General features: G+C 35.8%; 1 protein-coding gene across 2 annotated transcripts in view; it reads left to right on the top strand.

Moving 5' to 3' along the window:
* LOC119069686 overlaps positions 1-19,576 on the top strand; it is a 62,762-nt gene that overhangs the window by 26,449 nt on the left and 16,737 nt on the right. For both annotated transcript variants that reach the window (XM_037173810.1, XM_037173809.1), the window contains exons 3-7: positions 17,768-17,861; positions 18,407-18,571; positions 18,638-18,950; positions 19,008-19,105; positions 19,167-19,528. In XM_037173810.1, coding sequence (XP_037029705.1) covers positions 17,768-17,861; positions 18,407-18,571; positions 18,638-18,950; positions 19,008-19,105; positions 19,167-19,528 — 1,032 coding nt within the window. The remainder of the gene's footprint in view (positions 1-17,767; positions 17,862-18,406; positions 18,572-18,637; positions 18,951-19,007; positions 19,106-19,166; positions 19,529-19,576) is intronic.

Genomic DNA, 19,576 nt, shown 5'->3' on the forward strand with positions numbered 1-19,576 from the left:
AGTATACAGTCAGTCATGAAACGAAATTTTGTTAGACAACGTATGGACTTTCTGTCACGTTTTTCGCTAACAATGAAACAATCGAGGAAACAATGAAGACAGAGAGTCCATGCATTTTCTGCCAAATCTCATTTCACGATTCTGTAGACCTTTATGACGGGGAAGTGTTTTGAAGGGGAAATTTGATTTATAGAAAAAGCTTGCGGGAACTGTCAAACGCTTACACAAAATAATTTCTCGTTCATTTGACACTTTCCGCAAGTTTAAAAAAAAGAACATTTCACCGTCATGGCAGTCTACATTTAGCTTGTCTTTGTTCAAGACAATGTGGTTTCGGAATAAAGAAAATTGTGAAAATGGCACCCGATGACACCTTTTTTAAATTTTTCATCTACTAAAAAGGCTTACTGTTAAAGTTAGTTTAGCGCCTTCTTACAATCTTAGCGCTATACAATCTTTCACTCGCTCCGCGCGCGAGTTTTGCTATACATTCATAAACATCTTATTGTTAATAGTTCACTTCGTTCCACACATTCACATGTATATGATGAGTCACAAGATGTTAATGTGATGAACAAAGTGGACTAAGCAAAATAAGAGATTGATAACGCGACGGCACTTTTAGATGTTCATAACTGTATGAAGACGTAATAAACCCTTTTTCATTAATCAGAAATGTATTTCTGCAGTGGTAACAGACACATCTATTTCTTCAACTTATCCACTCAGATAGTCAAAGGAATGCTTCCATTTAAACTTTATAACTACACAAGTCTGTTGGTCGATATATTCGAGTTACTTGAGTTTAATTAAATACATCGATTTTCAACAACCTCTCAGCTCAAGAAAGCAAATTAAAGATAAGATCCTTTACATTCCATTTGTCGTTTTGCATACCAACAGATTTAAGATATACAAACAATTTTATATTCTAAATTTTGTAATATTCTGAACTGTCTTAACGAACCATTGTTCTATTCAAACAGCAATTTGTGGGCGGTAAGAATGGCTTTTGTCCGGCGACGATATATACAATAAATTATATAGTAAAATAATTGCTCAATTGATCCAGAAACACGACGTAGAACATTAACCACAAATCTTACGACGAGCAGGAGGAAAAAATAATGATTTTCCCATTTTCGTTTGTTCTGGATTTCGTTTAAATTGTCTTGACCTTACAACATTATTTAACCCGAAATCTTTTAACATTATGTCTTCATCCTCTGCTCTCGTATAGAGACCATTAAAAGGATATATTTATATATTGGTGTATAAATCTTGAACGTATGTACTAGCTTAAAGCTACGATATTGGCACTATATTTTATATTCTTCGTCTTCTTTATAATATACACTTATAATGTACGTTGTGGTGAATATTTTGCTGTAACCGCAACCGTTTAGTGTGGTAACCTAACAATTAAGCTTAAAAATATATGCAACAAAAAGTCGAAATAAAAAAAAATAGTTTTTGGGAAGTGAACAATTAAGTTCGAGCTAATATTCGCAGACCAGCTTTTTGTGAGGCTTAAAAAATTAATATTTTTTTATAACTAAGGTTATAAGCGTACTCAATTTGGCAATCGTGTGAGTCATTAAATTTTCGAAATCATACAGTGTAAGTGCATTTCAGAGTATGTACAGCAATTTTTTTTTTTTGCTCGTGTGCATTTCGTAATGACATCGGTGCTGTGTGGAACTATGCCAAAAATTGTTTGCCATTGGGAAAAAAAGTTGTGGAGACAAATTAAAACATTTTTTATCTACATGTATATTCAAACCACTGAATTATGCCTACAATCAGTGTGACTAATCAAGGTCCTAGGGAGCGTAGTTCTTAAAAACAGGTTATGGGCTTAGAAAACTGATTAAGGAATCTCTAAGTTGTGACAATATTGTCACTAAGAAATTCATGTTTACTATGTTACTTGATGAAAGTTTAAAGGAAAAATCTTTTTAAGTCCACTAAAAAGTTTCCTTAAACATCATGTGCTATCCCAAGGAACGTCAGCGACTATTTCTAAAAATTTCAGAGCTTTGAGCTACTGTTCATTGAACGGTGTTCATTTACGTGATATCAAATGTTTATGACTCTTCAAGGTATTCTTTTCTAAGACCCATATGTAGCACAAAACAAGCGCATTGCATCTGTTAAAAGTCACGTCATAAAATACGCCGAAATTTCTTTTGAAAAAATCGCAAAAAATTACTCGTATCGGGTTTTAACACATCTCTCCAACAGCGGTGATCTATAGACTGTTATGATGAGAGAGAAGGAAATATAATTGAGCGTTGCTTTCCGCGCGTGCGAATATAATGTGGATCAGTTGAACTCGTCTTAGAGAGGGATATATCAAGACCTTGACTGACAAGTTAAGGCAAGTCTTCAGCATTTTCACTCTAATCATAACGGTCTTTGTAAAAACACGTTGACTATTCGAGACAAAGCACTAAATGATTGCGGTTATAGCCCCATCGAACTGACCATTGTATTAGCATCGATCGACCAAGTAACATATTTATGCCAACGCATTCAAGACCATTTTAATGGAAAACTATCGTTGTGTTTATCGATTTCAAAGCTGCGTATGACTTAGTTTGTCGCAATACATTGATCAAAAAACTTATTGCCATGAACACCCCAATTGACATCATATGCTCCATCAAAGACTTTTTATCTCAGCGCGTTATATCTGTACGATGCCACAATAGAACATCTTCATTCAAACAAATCAAAAGAGGTTTACCGCAAGGAGCTGTGTCAAGTACAACATTATTCAACTGTATGTTGAATGACCTATGCAAATTACTAAGATCTATACCAGGTGTAGAAGTAGTGGTGTTGGCTGACAACATTTTCGTAACTGGTGACGTAACTTCAACAATGGAGTCGATTATGAACTGCGCCCTGCACAATTTATCACTTTGGGTAAAGACAAACAAAATGATTGTAAATATGGACAAGACAAAATACCAATTGTTCAACATGCGTAACGATTGTAGAAAACTCAATTTGTTCTACGAAAATGAAGAGATGAAAGAAACTACCAATCCACATTCCTAGATAAACGTTTGACGTTCAATTCACACATTACCGAAGTGGTCAACAAATCAGAGAAAAGACTCAAAATACTTAAAGGGTTAACTGGCACAAAATGGGGCGCATCCAAAGACACTCTAATGTTGACTTAAAAAACATACATTTTACCAGTGCTCATGAACGGAAGCGAATTGCTAATATGTGCAAGCAAATCTCAAAAGAAAAGACTGGAAATATTACTTCGGATCATAACTGTCGGTATTAAGTCGACGCCAATCGCTGCAATGGCAATATTTAGTGACCTTAAGCCGATTGAATATATATGTGACGAAGCTGCCCTGAAGTTGTTTGAAAGACTGCGTAGAATCCCAAACTGTCTCTGGAATTATGTTAAACCTGTGGAAAACGTACTACGGTCGAAAATACGGTCACACGGTTTACATTGAAAAAGAAGAGAAGTCGAACATGAAAAAATTCAAAATAGCAAAAAGTAAAACTAGGCACCACCTTATGGGTGGGTCAGGTCCCTTGACTGACTGATTGATATTTTCTCAATAGATTTTTTTAAATTGTTACACAAATATCATAAATTGATCTTGATTAAAGTAGCTCGAGTAATTTCAGTACAAACGTTTTTGGAAAGCTGTCGAAAATGACTCCATATGATAAATAGACTATCTAGACAGATGATGATCTGGTTATACCCTCACGAATTTCATTCTTAGTCAAATAATATATTTTTTTTTAAATCTGTTGAGGATTACTCAAGCCATCTGCCATCGCGCTATCAAGCGACGCGACAAAAATTCTTTTGAGAATATCTCTAAGATCAATCGTTCGTCCTCAAAATTAACCTCAGGAATTTCATTCCCCTTCAAATAAAAAGAAGTTTTTGGAAATCCATTAGGAATTACTCGAGTATTCGTGTTATCAAACGATAAGACAAAAATTCTTTCAAGAATATCGTAAGATCATCTGTCCGTTATAGTCCATCTTCAAAATTAACCTCAAAAATTCCCCTTCGAATAATTTTTTTTGGAAATCCGTCGAAAACTACTCGAGTTATCATGTTATCAAGCAGTAACTCAAAAATTCTTTTCAGAATATCTCTAAGATCACCCGTCTCTTATAGTTCATCTTCGAACTTAACCTGAAGGATTTAGTTCCTCGTCGATTAGAAAAAAAGTTTTTGGAAATCCGTCGAAAACTACTCGAGTTATCGTGGCATCAAGCGACGAGACAAAAATTCTTTTGGGAATATCTTTAAGATCCTTCATAGCCCGACTAATGAAGTGTGAGAAACATTTTCTGTATTTAAGGTTTTTGGTCATACATTCCATGTATTTTCAATCATAGTATTGAACATTGTGTGACAAACATTTTAGAGTGTTTATCATTCGTAAGACCCATGACTTTCAGTCAAGGGAATAAGAAAATCATTGTTGGAAAATATTACTTTACATCATACACTTGAAGCCAGAAACAAGTCGTGGTCAGACTTAACTCAAAATTCAATAAAATCGACCTCCAGAAAAGTTTAGGTAGCAAATTTCAGAAAAATGAATGGTCATGACCTGTTACATAAACACCTGAACCGGATAGGAATCATGAACAGTCCAGTGTGTCCATTATGTAATTTAACCGACCAAACTTCCGACCATATTATGAACTGCAATTGAAACAATCATGCCGAATCATAAAACGCATTCCTAAAGGAGCTCGGACTATGGTCGCAACTCAGTTTTCAAAATCGATAGACAAATGCGTTAAACAGAATACATTTTCCTCTTGGCAAGAACTACTTTCTCTACCATATAAATTACTGAAAGTGCCATCGACTGATAGAAAAGAAGGAAAAACCAATGGAACTTCTATCGTTCGTATAATCAAGGATAATTGCCTAAATTTCAGTTCTGGCACAAATATCGAAAAGAATTCGACCAATGAGAAACATCCTGCACCAGTGTCCAATAAAGTACAATCGCATCGGAACTTACCCAAAATAATTGAATCTAAATTAGCAGATTTCGATGTAAAAGGAGCAGTCAACATTATCAGTTCAACCGATACAGTAGCTCCTAATACCGTGGAAACGTTTGAACAACTGTTAAGCAAACATCCTACACCAACACACGAACTTTCATTCCCACCTGCACCTGACAATTCAACCAAAGCTGTTCAAGTCGATTCAGTTAACGTTCAAAATGGAATTCAATCCTTTCCAGCCGGTTCAAGTGGTGGTATTGATGGTTTACGGCCTCAGCACATCAAAGATTTAATCTCTTACAGTTCTGGAGAAGCCGGTCAAAAATGCTTATCGTCAATAACAGAATTATGCAACCTTTTACTACGTGGCAAACTGAATCCAGAAACTTGTCCGTTTTTCTACGGAGCGAACCTTTGTGCATTTTCAAAAAAAGATGGTGGAATTCGACCAATTGCCGTCGGTTGCACTTTTAGGCGTTTGTCAGCAAAACTTGGTTGTTTTGCATTGAAAGAAAAGATGTCTGCATACCTTCTTCCGCATCAAGTGGGTTGTGGAGTCAAATTTGGCTGTGAGGCAGCTGTACACGCTCTAAGAACCGTAGTTAAGAAGTCTAGAAATTCAACAAGAATCGTTTTAAAAATAGACTTTAAAAACGCATTCAACAGTATCAATCGTGATGAGATGTTGAAGAATATCAAAGAGCATGCACCAGAATTGTATAACTTCCTCTGGCAGAGTTATTCTTCGCCGAGTCATCTTTTCTATGGGGAGAGATTAATCGATTCTTCTGTGGGAGTCCAGCAAGGTGATCCGACTGGGCCACTGTCATTATGCCTGACAATACATCCAATTATTACATCCTTGAATTCGGAGTTCAACGTTTGGTATCTTGACGACGGAACTCTTTGTGATCAACCAGACATCGTATTGCATGACTTCAAACAATTGATAGAAAAAGCTCGAAAAATTGGTTTAGAAGTAAACCCTTCGAAATGTGAGATATTCTTCTGCGGCGGAGTTGTTGACGAAGAAGTAGTGTCAAATTTTCAAGAACTTGCTCCCGGTATACGAATTATTGATGCCAACGATCTAGAACTGTTGGGATCTCCGATTTTAGAAGAGGGATTTGAAAGATTCATTGTCAAGAAACTGGAAAAAATCACATTGCTAGTCAGCCGTTTAAATGATCTACAATCACACTACGCACTATTTCTGTTGAAGACTTGTTTTACCGTTCCAAAATTGATTTATTTCTTGAGAACTACACCAGCATGGCGTATTGAAAATATAATTGACTCCGTTGACATCGATTTAAAGAACGCCCTAATCTCAATTCTGAATATTCAGTTGGACGAAAAACAATGGACACAAGCTACTCTACCCGTTCGTTTCGGTGGACTCGGTGTAAGAAGTTTAAAGGATATTTCGCTTCCAGCTTTCCTGTCGTCTGCTAGCAGTGTCAAAGAATTGTTGTCTACCTTAATCGATATTCAGGACTTCAATTCACAGATGCCGTATTTGGACGAAGGTCTGCTTCTGTGGAATGGCCTGAATGACTCACTGCCGACTGATCCAAATAAACAGAAAAACTGGGATGAAATCAACATTCGGAGAGTTTCTAAAGAGTTAGTGTTTGATTCAAAAATTGAGACATTCCGTTTCGAATCACTGCAAAATAAATTCTCTGGTGCATGGTTGACTGCAACACCGAATCCAAATCTAGGAACACTTCTCAACAATAATACTTTAAGAACGTGCGTTGGTCTCAGACTCGGTGCAGACATTTGCCGTCCACATGATTGCTATTTATGTGGCGAGCCAGTCGATTCAAAGGGGCGTCATGGTTTAAGTTGCAAGAAAAACAAGGGAAAATATACGCGTCATTTGGTGATGAACAGAACCTTACATCAAGGCCTCTCATCCATCAACACAAGTTCACGGTTGGAACCGCCCGGTATGTTTCGGAAAGATGGAAAACGTGTAGATGGCGTTACGAATATTCCATGGCACAAAGGTCGTTCTCTTGTCTGGGACGTCACATGCGTCGACACATTGGCGAAAAGTTATCTTCGTGTGAACAATAGTCCCGGACAAGCATCAGAAAATGCAGCAAGGAAAAAACATAAACTATACGAAGAAATTAAACACAATTACCATTTCGTTGCTTTCGCTGTAGAAACAATCGGTCCATGGGCATCGGAAACAATAAAACTCATCCAAAAAATTGGTCGCAAATTGATCGAAACTTCAGGTGACAACAGATCAAGACATTTTTCACAGCACTGCTACTAGCATGAACACTGAATTGACAAGTGTCAAATTCGGAGGCTTTAGTGATACGAGCTACCGCTTAGGATTGTTTGTATTGTATGTTTTAACTCATACAACGAAAGCAAGTCATCTATCTGTACAACAGAAACGCAGTGCCTACTGTGATTTCATCAGCCTCCAAATATTTTATATGTTCATGCTAGAAGCAGGGCTGTGCATTTTTTCATACAAAGATTATCTCTTGATATTCAAAGAGGAAATTACGAATGTATTTTAGGAACCCTTCCAAAATCAGACAGTTTAAATGAAATTTTCTATATTTAATTATGTGACAAACGATTGTAACTTATAAAATTTAAATGTTAAAATAAACCCTATGAAGTGGGAAAAAAACTGCAATTTCTTGTCAGTTATGAAAAATGATTTACTGCAACGAAACCTGAATGATGAAGAATTATTCTCAGAAATCTACTGGCATGTGAGAGATCTTCAATGAATATGAAATTTTGAAACGATTTCAATAAAATAGCATTAGACACAACAAAAAAAATTATCAGGTAGATAATGAGGCCGTTGTGTGTTGTGGTTTTAATAGCCTTAGTGTAGGATCTATTAAACCATGTTGAATAACAAGATCGGCTATGAATGGATAATACCCAGTGTATCATATTTGTATTGCTCCAATCGACAAAATAAATCCTCATTTTCTAATGCATAATACAATGGTGCTACATTATCTCGATGCGATGCAAGGTTATTGGATCTCGTATACAAAACAAACACACCTGCATTCTTATTCAATACGTGTATATTGTTGCATAGATCTAAAATAATTTTCAAAAATGAAAATCTCTCAAATCCTGTGTAAGTTTATGGATTATTTACAATGTATACTCACGGTGAAAGAAGAGGAAGAAAGATGGCAAAACAAGAATACAAAAAAAAAAGATCCGAGTAGACAAAATACATGAAACGAAAATATATTAATGTAATGTGGGTCACTCTGATAAATTACGATTTTTATGCCAACTTGGGATTTGTTTATAGTCCGACAATTTCTGGGAGTTGTAGGACTTGTAATATACCTTGATGTATTACGTACACCATCTATATCATTATTCTCTGTATCGAGAACGGTATATACATATACCTAGCCTACGTATAAATATATACAATCGTAACCCATAGGCGTATGTATATATGTATGTCCCAATTGAAATGGCCACGTTTTTATGAACTGTGTGTTGCTTCTATTCAGCGCACAATAATAAAATGGTCTAGCTTAAATGGCACGTGCAGGAAGGATAAAAATTGAAAAAGCATGTTTTTCGGTAGGATTTGTTTTGCTTTGCCTCCTTTTTTTTCCTCTCTTGTTGGTTGGTGTGTTAGCAGTTTGGAATTTCTCATTGTTTTAATGGACTGGTAATTGAAAATTTATGGAAGTTGATTATTATGTTCATCATACAGAATATACAAACCCAGTGGAGCATTTTAGTTCCCGATCTATTGATGAATCTGTTTAATTTATCAGTGGAAATAGAAAAACAGGTTAATTGAACACTTAATGAGACAATTAATATTTTGATAGAATTTGATGAAATAACAATTACACGACATACATCATTTGTGATGTACTTGGCCTCGAGTTATGTGTTTAATTACGAATTGATATATTGGATGTTCGATTCACTGTGATAAATGTAAGTTTGCGTTCTAGGTCTATTAAAGTTTCACGAAATATACTTTCTATTTGGACGAGTTAAATAATGGAGTGCAAACATGTAACTCTTCGTCCAACGAAAACTCTATTCAACACACAACACAAGTCTGTTGGCTAGACTGCGTATCCATGGAGAAAATATTTTATAAGGCATAAACCAGAGACGGCTGTCAAATGCTTTCACATTTTATGGGTTTACCGCAGAACATTCGAAATGGTTTTATGTTATAGGAAAGTGGAAAATTGCTTTGCGAGGGAGATGGACTAAGCCTGAAAGTTTTCATTCACATAACTAGGGACCGAATGGGAACAGTCCAGTTTCCGTGAGTTTTGTTAATACGAAGCGAATCCGAAAAGACACAAAAAACAGACGAAAATTTGCCGTTGACTTAGTATGACGAATCACAACTGATTTAAAACAAGCTCACTTTGCACCATGAAAAAGACATAATGCTTTTGACCAACTGTTGTAGACATAAGACTTGGAACTTAAATTCTAAAATTTCCACCACTGGAAGTGTGAAAAGTTCTCATACTTCGTTTTCGTTTCACAAGTTAAAACAGTAAATTGTAAGGTCGTTGGTGATGATGTTTGATTGGTTAATTTTTTATGAATTATAAGGCAATGTCGCTGCGCTCCGACTTAACGTTTTTCAATCTATTAGCATTGAAATATGTTTCTTTTTGCTATACTAGTTCCCATCAACATGATCTTATTGTTTATCTCATTGCGTCACCAATGTTCATGATATCTATTCGAATAATAGACAGTCGTTGTTATGAGTATGCTTTATGGTTACGAGAACAATTTCATGAAACAAACAGAGAATTTACCCCTATCAGCACATAATATACACTCTACTCAGACGAACACATCTGATGAGTGTTGCAGTTGTCTTTTCTAATAAGCACTAAATTGCGAATACGTATTATGAATGTGTGCAAATATGTGCAATGATGAAAATAAAGTTCCTTGTGTGCTACATCACTAAACAAACGATTCGAATTTTGCAACACAAACTTTCAGCACTTTATTTACATCATTTGTCCCATCCCATAGACATATAATGCACTATTATCCCCTTCGGTGATCGGTACGTTGTCCTTACAATGTTCGATTAGAGGGCAGTAATTGCATACATTACAACCTTGGTCACGAGCGAGTTTAATGAGAGTGAGCGTAAATGTTTGGGAGCGAATGGGGGTGAGGCCGATGTTCAGACCAATCTGAACTTTTGTTTATCTTAATAGTTGGCACAGTCAATTAAGTTTCTAAATTATGTAATGTCAAGCATTGTACTGTGCAAGTTAGTTCATATTATAACGTTGATCTATAAACAACAGTCTTTTGATTCGACATAAAATAATTGAACCTGAGAAACCGATATTCCTTAAACATTTGGGGGCTCAACCGGGATGTCGGTTGCTCAACCGTTTGTTTATTTAATTCGCGTTGTAGTTGTGAGAGAAATCGGCTGTTTTTTTATCAAATTATCGGTCGATGAAAGTTTATGTTCCGACAAGTGCGAACAATCGCGTTCTAAGACAATAGACATTTTTGTGAATCATTCAAATTTGTATGTTTGTGAAAAGAATCAAATGGTTCTAGTTGTTTCATCGAAAAGATACGATTTAAAGAGTCAAGTGTTCAGCGAGTTGGAAGTTTTACGATTTGTGCCCATTCTCTCAATGTTCATTTGTGAGAAAAACGTGGATGGAAACAAAAGGTCGCTGGTTAACAAAAGATCCACGTTGTCTCAAATACACGCTTCGAAAATAATCATCGAATTGCAGTTTCATGTAGTGGCTCATGGATTGGCTTCGTGCTCTACTGTCTTTCAGTGTTCAATAATGACAGAGAAGCTGATTTTCGACTACAAATTGGTGCATTCGAGTATCACTATGCAATTAGTGTATGCCAGTACAGCTTGGTTGACGTCACCATTTCTTTGTTTCAAAGTTATCGTGTGCAATAATCGTCTACCAAAGACAATCAATGGAGTAGAGCAGTGGTCATTTTATGGTTTCAATTTTGGTCAACTGCAATCCGTACAGCGAAAACCGGAATTTACAATTTTGACTTTATGTGTTTCAATAGTCAAACATCATCGAGTATTCCACATTTCAATCGTTTGTTCGATTAAAGTTTCATTTCGAGCATTGGTTTCGGCGTCTCATAACGGGATCAAGCAATCATTCCAGTTCGTCTTTAAGCGTGTCAAAGGCCGAACGAGTCGGAAGTTGCAAGGCTGACAGATCAGCTGGATTTATTCATCTTGCAGTAATTGTTCCAACTGCCGTTTCTTCGTATTATTGTGGTCAATTGCAGACAGTCAATGGAGTATCAATGTGTGAACAATTAGCGGAATGTTTCTCGACTTGTTTATGGAACATGAGTAGTCTTCAACATCGTTCGCTGGAGAATGAAGCGCTCCATGGTATCCGAAAACGATTATCCAAGAGATTCATCAGTCGTCGGGCAAAACCTGCCATTATGTACAACAAAAATGCTGCGAATTTTGTGGACTGGATAACAGAGCTTTCTAAGGCACAGCAGAGCGCACTGAGAGAACAAATGGACGAAATAGTCGCTTTATTTACCAACGACGGCGTCGATTGGGAATTCAATCCTACAACAGCAAGTAATTTCGGAGGAATTTGGGAAGCAGCAGTGCAATCAATGAAGTTTCACCTCAAACAAATTGTTGGGTCGTCACATCTCACGTTTAAGGAGCTGACAATTCTTTTTTGTCAAATCGAGTGCGCATTTATTTCGAGACCAATGTGCAGCCTGACCGATGAGGATTTGAATTTGAGTTTATTTTTGAGTAAATTTTTCCGTTTCATTCATTTTATCTTCCGAGCCAATTTCATTTCATTTTGAATTTTTTGTGTTAGTTTTATTTGAAGACGATTTATAATGTCTTGGCCGGGAGTATGTTCAGACCAATCTGAACTTTTGTTTATCTTAATAGTTGGCACAGTCAATTAAGTTTCTAAATTATGTAATGTCAAGCATTGTACTGTGCAAGTTAGTTCATATTATAACGTTGATCTATAAACAACAGTCTTTTGATTCGACATAAAATAATTGAACCTGAGAAACCGATATTCCTTAAACAGCCGAAAAGAATAGGTTAAACCATTGGCTGATAACTGATAACCGAGTTGAACGACAATAGGATGTCCACCGATAAAATTGATAAAAGTAACCGGTGATACCCAAGTCAGCTGTTCTCTTTCAATCAGTGCCCATCGATGGACATGAACAAGTAAGGCGACGTGAAGTGGTCAGCCAGTGATAACGATCGTACCATTGAACGAAAAGCAGGGCGAATTACTGATTCCAATTTCGTCAGGTGGTTGAGCTTAAACAGAAAATGATTAAAAATTCTGCAAAAATTGGTTATTGGCTCAAAAAGTCCGTAGTCAGTGCGATGACGGTTCAACCGGAAGAACTCGTGGACACGAAGATATACGATGTACCTTTACAAATTAGCATTCGGGAACCCACCAACACATTTACTAACTTTGTGGCCGGAAAACAGGACCTAATATTGTGAATTAATTCTCTTACACAGCAAACACAACTTATCGGGCGCTAATGTGTTAAAATGAATTTACTCCCATCCCATGAATGTAATGCACCAGCACACAGCAAGTTATGTAGTTTTGTTAGAGTTAGACCACACAGGAATAAGAGAAAAAGCTGTAAAAAGAAACACATTCGTAAACTATATTTGAAACTACAAACGCTATAAAATTTGGGACGATGTTTTCTACACGCTTTAATGGGGAAAATGCTTCTGCCAGTAAACGAAAGTCAAAGAGATTATGTAAACGATTGTGAGACTCTCGACATCATTTTTTACGCGCTTCCCTTTGACGATGAAAATATCCGTTGCAAAATTCTTCAATCACCATGGCATTTAAGGTGTGACAACAAAGATTGTTAAGTATAATTTAGAGATCAAAGTGGTGTGAGCCTGTACAATTCTCCGAACTGATCCCCGAAAATAAATTAAGATTCGTCATCTTCGTTCCATGAATTTTGCCAACAAAAATCTCTTCGAGAAAAGTGTGACGCAGTCTTTGAGGTACAATGTCTAAAATGAATGATATCGCTAGATTTGACGCTTTCAGCTTCGTTACGCAAACATTAAATTTTACACCAAATTAGTTCAAACAAGCTGGCTTAGTTTTTCTCATCATCTACCAAATAATTTTTACCAAAAAAAAATTTGACTGGAAACAACCAAAATTTTACCAAAAAAATCTGCGTCAAAGACTGCGTCACACTTTTCTCGAAGAGATTTTTGTTGGGATTCAGTCGTTTTAGAAGTGTAGTCAACACTGCTGTTTCATTAAAAAATTGGACGAAATTCGAAAATTTGACTAAATTCGAAAATTTGACGAAAATCAAAAATTAAACGAAAATCGAAAATTTGATGAAAATCGAAAATTTGACGAAATTCGAAAATTTGACGAAATTCGAAAATTTGACGAAATTCGAAAATTTGACCAAATTTTTCCAGCTGCCCAACATACCCTGAAAGTGACCAAATATTTCCTGCTGCCCAACATACCCTAAAAGTGACCAAATTTTTTCAGCTACCCAACATACCCCGAAAATGACCAAATTTTTCTAATTGGCCACCATAATATTCATAAACTTTGAATTCTGAAATTTCGACCGAATTACAACCAACTTCACAACAACCATAACAACACTATCAACAAAAAATGGCTGTTCATTTTTATATGAGAGAAATTGTTCCGAAAATTAATTAATTAATTCTTCAAAATTCTGATTTTTCCTGGGATAATGATGAATGAAACTTAAGTTCTAATGGCCTGACTAAGGTTCCTGCAAAGTTTCATGGAGATTCGCTGCGGATTTTCCGAGATCGACTATCGATAGATAAATAGACAGAAACATACAGAGTAAGTTGAAAGATTTTGATTGTTTGGAGAATGCCATTTTTCATGTATTTGTACTGAAAATGACGACTTGGAAAACGCAATATCTCCGGCTCCCGAGCACTTTGGTAGGCGTGTGATAGCTCATTTTCTTTGAATTTCTCAAAGTAGAAATCTCGCCTGTACATAGTTCCCGCGTCTCAAAAAATTTTCTTGTAGTCCATGACTACCAAATTATCAATTCAGAAATTTTATCTGTGCTGTCCACGTTTCTACTTTTGAATATCATTTCTGAATGGAATTATGCCACAAAATTTTCACAATTTCTAATCTTCTAACTGAAATCATTTTGGGAAACTCTTTACAAAAACCAAAGCGATATTTATTTAAACATAATTCCGTTATCCCTTTGATGTTACAGACGGGGGACATATCGTAATAACTTTATCCGTTCCCTCTTTTTTCCAACGACAATGTTGTTTTTTTCTGTTGTTACTATCATATCGTTCCGTTTACCAGAAAAACCTAGGCAACGAAAAAAAGGGCCCTGGTTGTCATTAGAAATACGACGAATGTTTGGATTGTTTATTAAAATAATCACACAATGCATATCCATAGGCCATTTGTGCTGGCTGCAGGACATTCAGTCCTAACAAATAGTTTATTCATTTAAGCGTTAATAAAACAATAAACACACAATACGAAGAACACCCAGCTCTCTCTCTATACACTAGTATTAATATCAACCATATAACACAATATAAACTATGATATAGCCAGACACACAACAGGGATACACAGAGAGAGTGAAAAAAAAGTGTTCTGAATATTCATTGCCATTATTTGACAACGCTGTTCGGGGATATTATCGTTGTGGTGTTTTCATGATTCAGCCATCATTTGTTCGTTTTGTTTGTTGAATAGTTTAATCAATACCGGTTTTTGAAAGCGTTGAATATTCACATTAATTTATGCATTTTTTTTGTTCGTTCGATGCAAAAATATAAATGAAAAAAGGAAAAATAAAAATTTCTATCGTCTGGACGTAAAGCGATAAATTATTATGAAAACATAAAATCAAGTTAATTTCGTAATTAGCAAATGCAAATGTAAATATTTTCCGAACTATATACGGGGCAATAAACAACAACAATAATGAACAAAATATATAATTAATTAAGTGAGTTTAATGAATTAAATTTACCAAAAATGATTCACGGATTATAAAATATTTGGTCAAACAGTAAAATGATTAACAATTTTTTGGATTAATATATAAATATTTATGCATGCAGTAATTGCACTTCTGTCAAAGCGATGATGTGGGCTACAAAAGCGAAAATGTAATTAAATTAAATTTTATTATCCGAGGATATGTTCACCACAATATTTGCAGGTAATTTATTTATTGTGCGCCAAAGAACAGATTTTACCAAACAAACCGAAACGACATTAATTTACGATCGAGATGATGGACACACAAAACAATGGTCATTTGTTTACTAAGGGGAGAAAATAGAATATTCCAACAAGAGCGAAGCGAGGGCCGTAATTCGCTAGAGTTGGAATTTTCCATTTCTTCTCGAGGTGAATTCTCGAATTTATCCACGAAACAAACACATCAATTTGTTTCACCATTTTTTTAAACCCAAACAAAGTGACTGTTGCAAAGAGAAAAACTCATGTAAAACACTCATTTTTGCGCGATAACTTTAATATCAAATTTCATTTTATTCAAAGCAATTCCATGAAATAATTAGCAAAACGCAAAAAGTGATGTCACTGGGAAGGAAACGTGATTGCACTGGAACGAAAAGTGAAAGAAAATCTGAGAGAAAAAGTTGTTGTTTTGGCTCTCTTTCTGGTGAGAGAATGTGACGTTTTTGGTCCGCCTGAATAAAAAATATTTTTCTAAAAAAACCTGAAGAAAAACAGGCGATAAATTCTGAGTTTTCGAAATAGCCGAGCCCGCCCTCGTACATTAGTAGCTACTGCCCTGAGATCCTGTAACTTTTTGAACAGCTGAATTCAGGATTTCCATTCTTGTAAAAAAAACACATTGGAGACGCCTACACATATCTCTACCCGTACCCTTAAGCACTGCAATTGATATTCTGAATGTATTGTTTTTCACTAATCCTTAGACAGGAACACAGAAAACCAATAATTCGAATTATTTAAAATTTAACAAACCTTCACTGAATTTGCCTCGGAATTTGCTATAATTCACCCAAATATTTCTTCAGCAAAATTCAGTTCGACAAATTCAGTAAATCTCCAAAGCCATGTCAGGCAAAACACTCTCCGAATTCGATGTGTACATTACAACCTTTCAGTGTTGAAAAATAACCATTCAAAATCAGAAACCAACAAAAATATTTTGATTGAGCAAGCATCTTGACAAATTTTACCGCATAAGAGCAATTTCATCTATACGATCAACAAGTGTTGTGTTTATTGACCAAGCTCCCCCATACATATGCCTACGTAAATACTGTCACTGTCCCCTTTCAATTATAGAGTGATTACAAGAAGAAAGGTTGAAGGTAGATATACTCACTTTGCGAAATTTATCGGTCCACTCATCGTTGGGGCGATACAGTGTTGAGAAAAGACTTAAAACGACATGGTATACCCTTTTTTCTCGTGTTTTTGTAAATATACATATATATATCTCTGACGGCAAACCAGACTGTCTAACGACGATTATGATTCATCAAAATATAAATCCCAAATGACAACGAAACACAATTTTTTGTTAATCCGTTACCAAAAAATGTCCTTTTTCTTTTACCATGCTGGTTACATTGTTTGGGGTGGTCAAAATTTTCGCATTATCGTCCATCGTTCAAAGTATCACTCAGTGCTGGAGATAAAATCTAGTACTTCATCTTTTTGAGTAATCCTTTTACCATATTGCCTAATCTTTCATCGTTAATCGGGAAATATCAATTTTTCATGAGTAACAAATAAAAAGTCTAAATTAAACTAGATAATCTCTACTGACCCATTAATAGCTTTGTAAATAACAAATTGGTTTGCGTATTAAATAACAATTTTCATTTAAATGTATGAGATTATTATCATCGATAATAATATTAAGCGACTGTTTTATCCATTATAGCTTAGTATAGATCATCTATTTTATTATTGAATGTATAGTTAGGACCCGTCCTGCTTCTTCACCCTTAAATTTAAGATAGATAGATATCTTTTCGAAAATCGTCTATGCTGATAACAGTAGATCTTGGAAGACACTAAATAGGAGGAAGGGGAGTTGAATGAATGAAATTGCATTTTTTTAATAATTCGCTAATGTGTCCAATACTGCATTTGACTATTCATATTTCATCAGATGAAGAACTCTTATAGATAGAAATGATGCATCCATATGTGTATCGTTCGCACCTCAGTGTGTGATTTGAATCAGATTTGATACGATTGTGTTTAGTAGGTCCTGCAGCGTGTTTCGACTACGACCCCAACGACTCGACAAAAATTGAAAATCACGTAAAATTGACTATTTGAATGCTTGCAAATAAATTTAACTGAAATTGTGATGAAAAGGGGAACGAATTGTGTGAACTGAAAAATCAATCCAAAAATATAATTCGGATTCTATATGGCATTATTAAACGATGACACTAGCTATGTATAACTCTTTTTTTTTAAATTAATTTACGAGTTGAATCGAACTCAATGAATGGGCCATACAATTTAGTATGGTGAAATTTCACCAAATAAATTGAAAAAATTGAAAAATTTTTAAAATATTTTCCACGGGCCTCATTTATTACTAATTTGAACATCTTTTTCAAACATTTCAGCCTTCAACAGTCTATCATCGTGACAACACGAACAAAAACGCTCTTCATTACTGTAGCGGACAACGTGACCTCGTGGCGGCTGCTAGTGTCGCAAGTAATATAAATCTTTTTAAGTTAAAATGTTTCCGACATTTGATCTTTATGATTTGGATTTGTTTGCTAATTGGTTGCATGTTGTAATCAGAGACTATTTTCAAATATTTTCTTGAATATTCCCACTTTTACCTTAATTCTTAAATAAATGGTAAAAATGAAGTAAAACCCGGGAATGTGTGGGAAAATATAGGAAAAGGTTTTCCCAAAAATAGTTCCTGGAAATAATTGACTTAGAACTTAATACGTAATTCATTGCATGAGCTAACAATTTTATAAGAGACAATTACCAAAGCTTGTTGCGAAAAAACACAGGATTCGAGTATCACAAAGTTGTTTCCGAATTAATGAATTATGTGGCAACATTCAATGGATTCTGATGCCCTGCCTTATGCGAAAATTGATTATCACAAAACTATTCACGTTTAATCTACGTAATGGATCATTTTTGCAGAGGCAAAATGCTATGTAATGGTCAACTTTCGCATGGGGCAGACAGTAAAATCCTATTTGTTAATAATTGTCATCAATTTTTCTTTAAATTAGTCGCAGCTCCAGAGCTACTGGAGTCTGCTGATGAAGATGGTTTTACTCCACTGCACTTGGCTGTCATTCAAGGAAATATGGCATTGGTTAATCTACTCTTAGCCAATAAGGCCGATGTAAATGCATTAGACAATGAAGGACATTCCGTCGTTCATTGGGCTACAGGTCTGTATTCATAACATAACGTAAGATCGAAAAGGGTTGTATGTTAATGTATGTTTATGTTTACAGTGTGTGGTGAAGTTGAAGCTCTTCGAGCAGTTCTAGCAGCCGGAGCGGACGTATCGACGCCAGACATAAATGGTGGCAGTCCATTGCATTATGCTGCCCAAATGTGTGGAGCACATTACGATGGAAAGTCTGGATTGCATTCGTCACGGCTGGCATTGGAAATACTGAGTATTTTCTTACATCATCCGCATACTGTCGTTGATGTCATTGACAAAGATGGTCGACAACCATTGTTATGGGCTGCTTCAGCAGGTTCGGCTAGAGCTGTTATGGCATTGGTGAAGGCCGGTGCGAGGATCGAATGCTCTGACAAGTAAAAGACTTTCCTTGATTTCCTAAGTTTCTTTTAAAAAAAAAAATCTCTTTGAAGGGATGGATTAACAGCGCTGCACTGTGCCGCTTCCAGAGGTCATACAGAATGTATCGATACATTAATCAGCTTGTGTGGTGCACCAACAGACCTAATAGGTACGATTCTATCTATCAATAAAATCCAAATTTGTTGTTCATTCAACTTATTGTTTCTCAGATTCCAATGGCTGTACAGCTCTTCATTACGCCGTTACACTGGGACATGCCGATGCAACGTCAGTTCTATTAGATTTAGAAGCCGATCCCAATCGACAAGATAGAAAAGGTCGTACCCCAGCTCATTGTGGTTGTGCAAAAGGTCAATTCGAAACGGTGCGAATGTTGCGAGAAAGAAAGGCGAACATGTGGCTACGGAATGCTAAAGGTGATCTGCCAATTCATGAAGCAGCCTCTTCCGGTCGACGGGAATTGGTCGAATGGCTACTGGAACAGAAACCAAGACAGGTCAATATCACCAGCAATGATGGTCGTACCATCTTACATATCGCAGCGGGAAATGATTACACCGACATGTGCAAGGTCAGTAAAATGTTTTGATGAAATTCTATCATGGATTAAACGTGCAAC

This window comes from Bradysia coprophila, assembly GCF_014529535.1.
Source record: "Bradysia coprophila strain Holo2 chromosome X unlocalized genomic scaffold, BU_Bcop_v1 contig_39, whole genome shotgun sequence".
Classification (NCBI taxonomy): Eukaryota; Metazoa; Arthropoda; class Insecta; order Diptera; family Sciaridae; genus Bradysia; species Bradysia coprophila.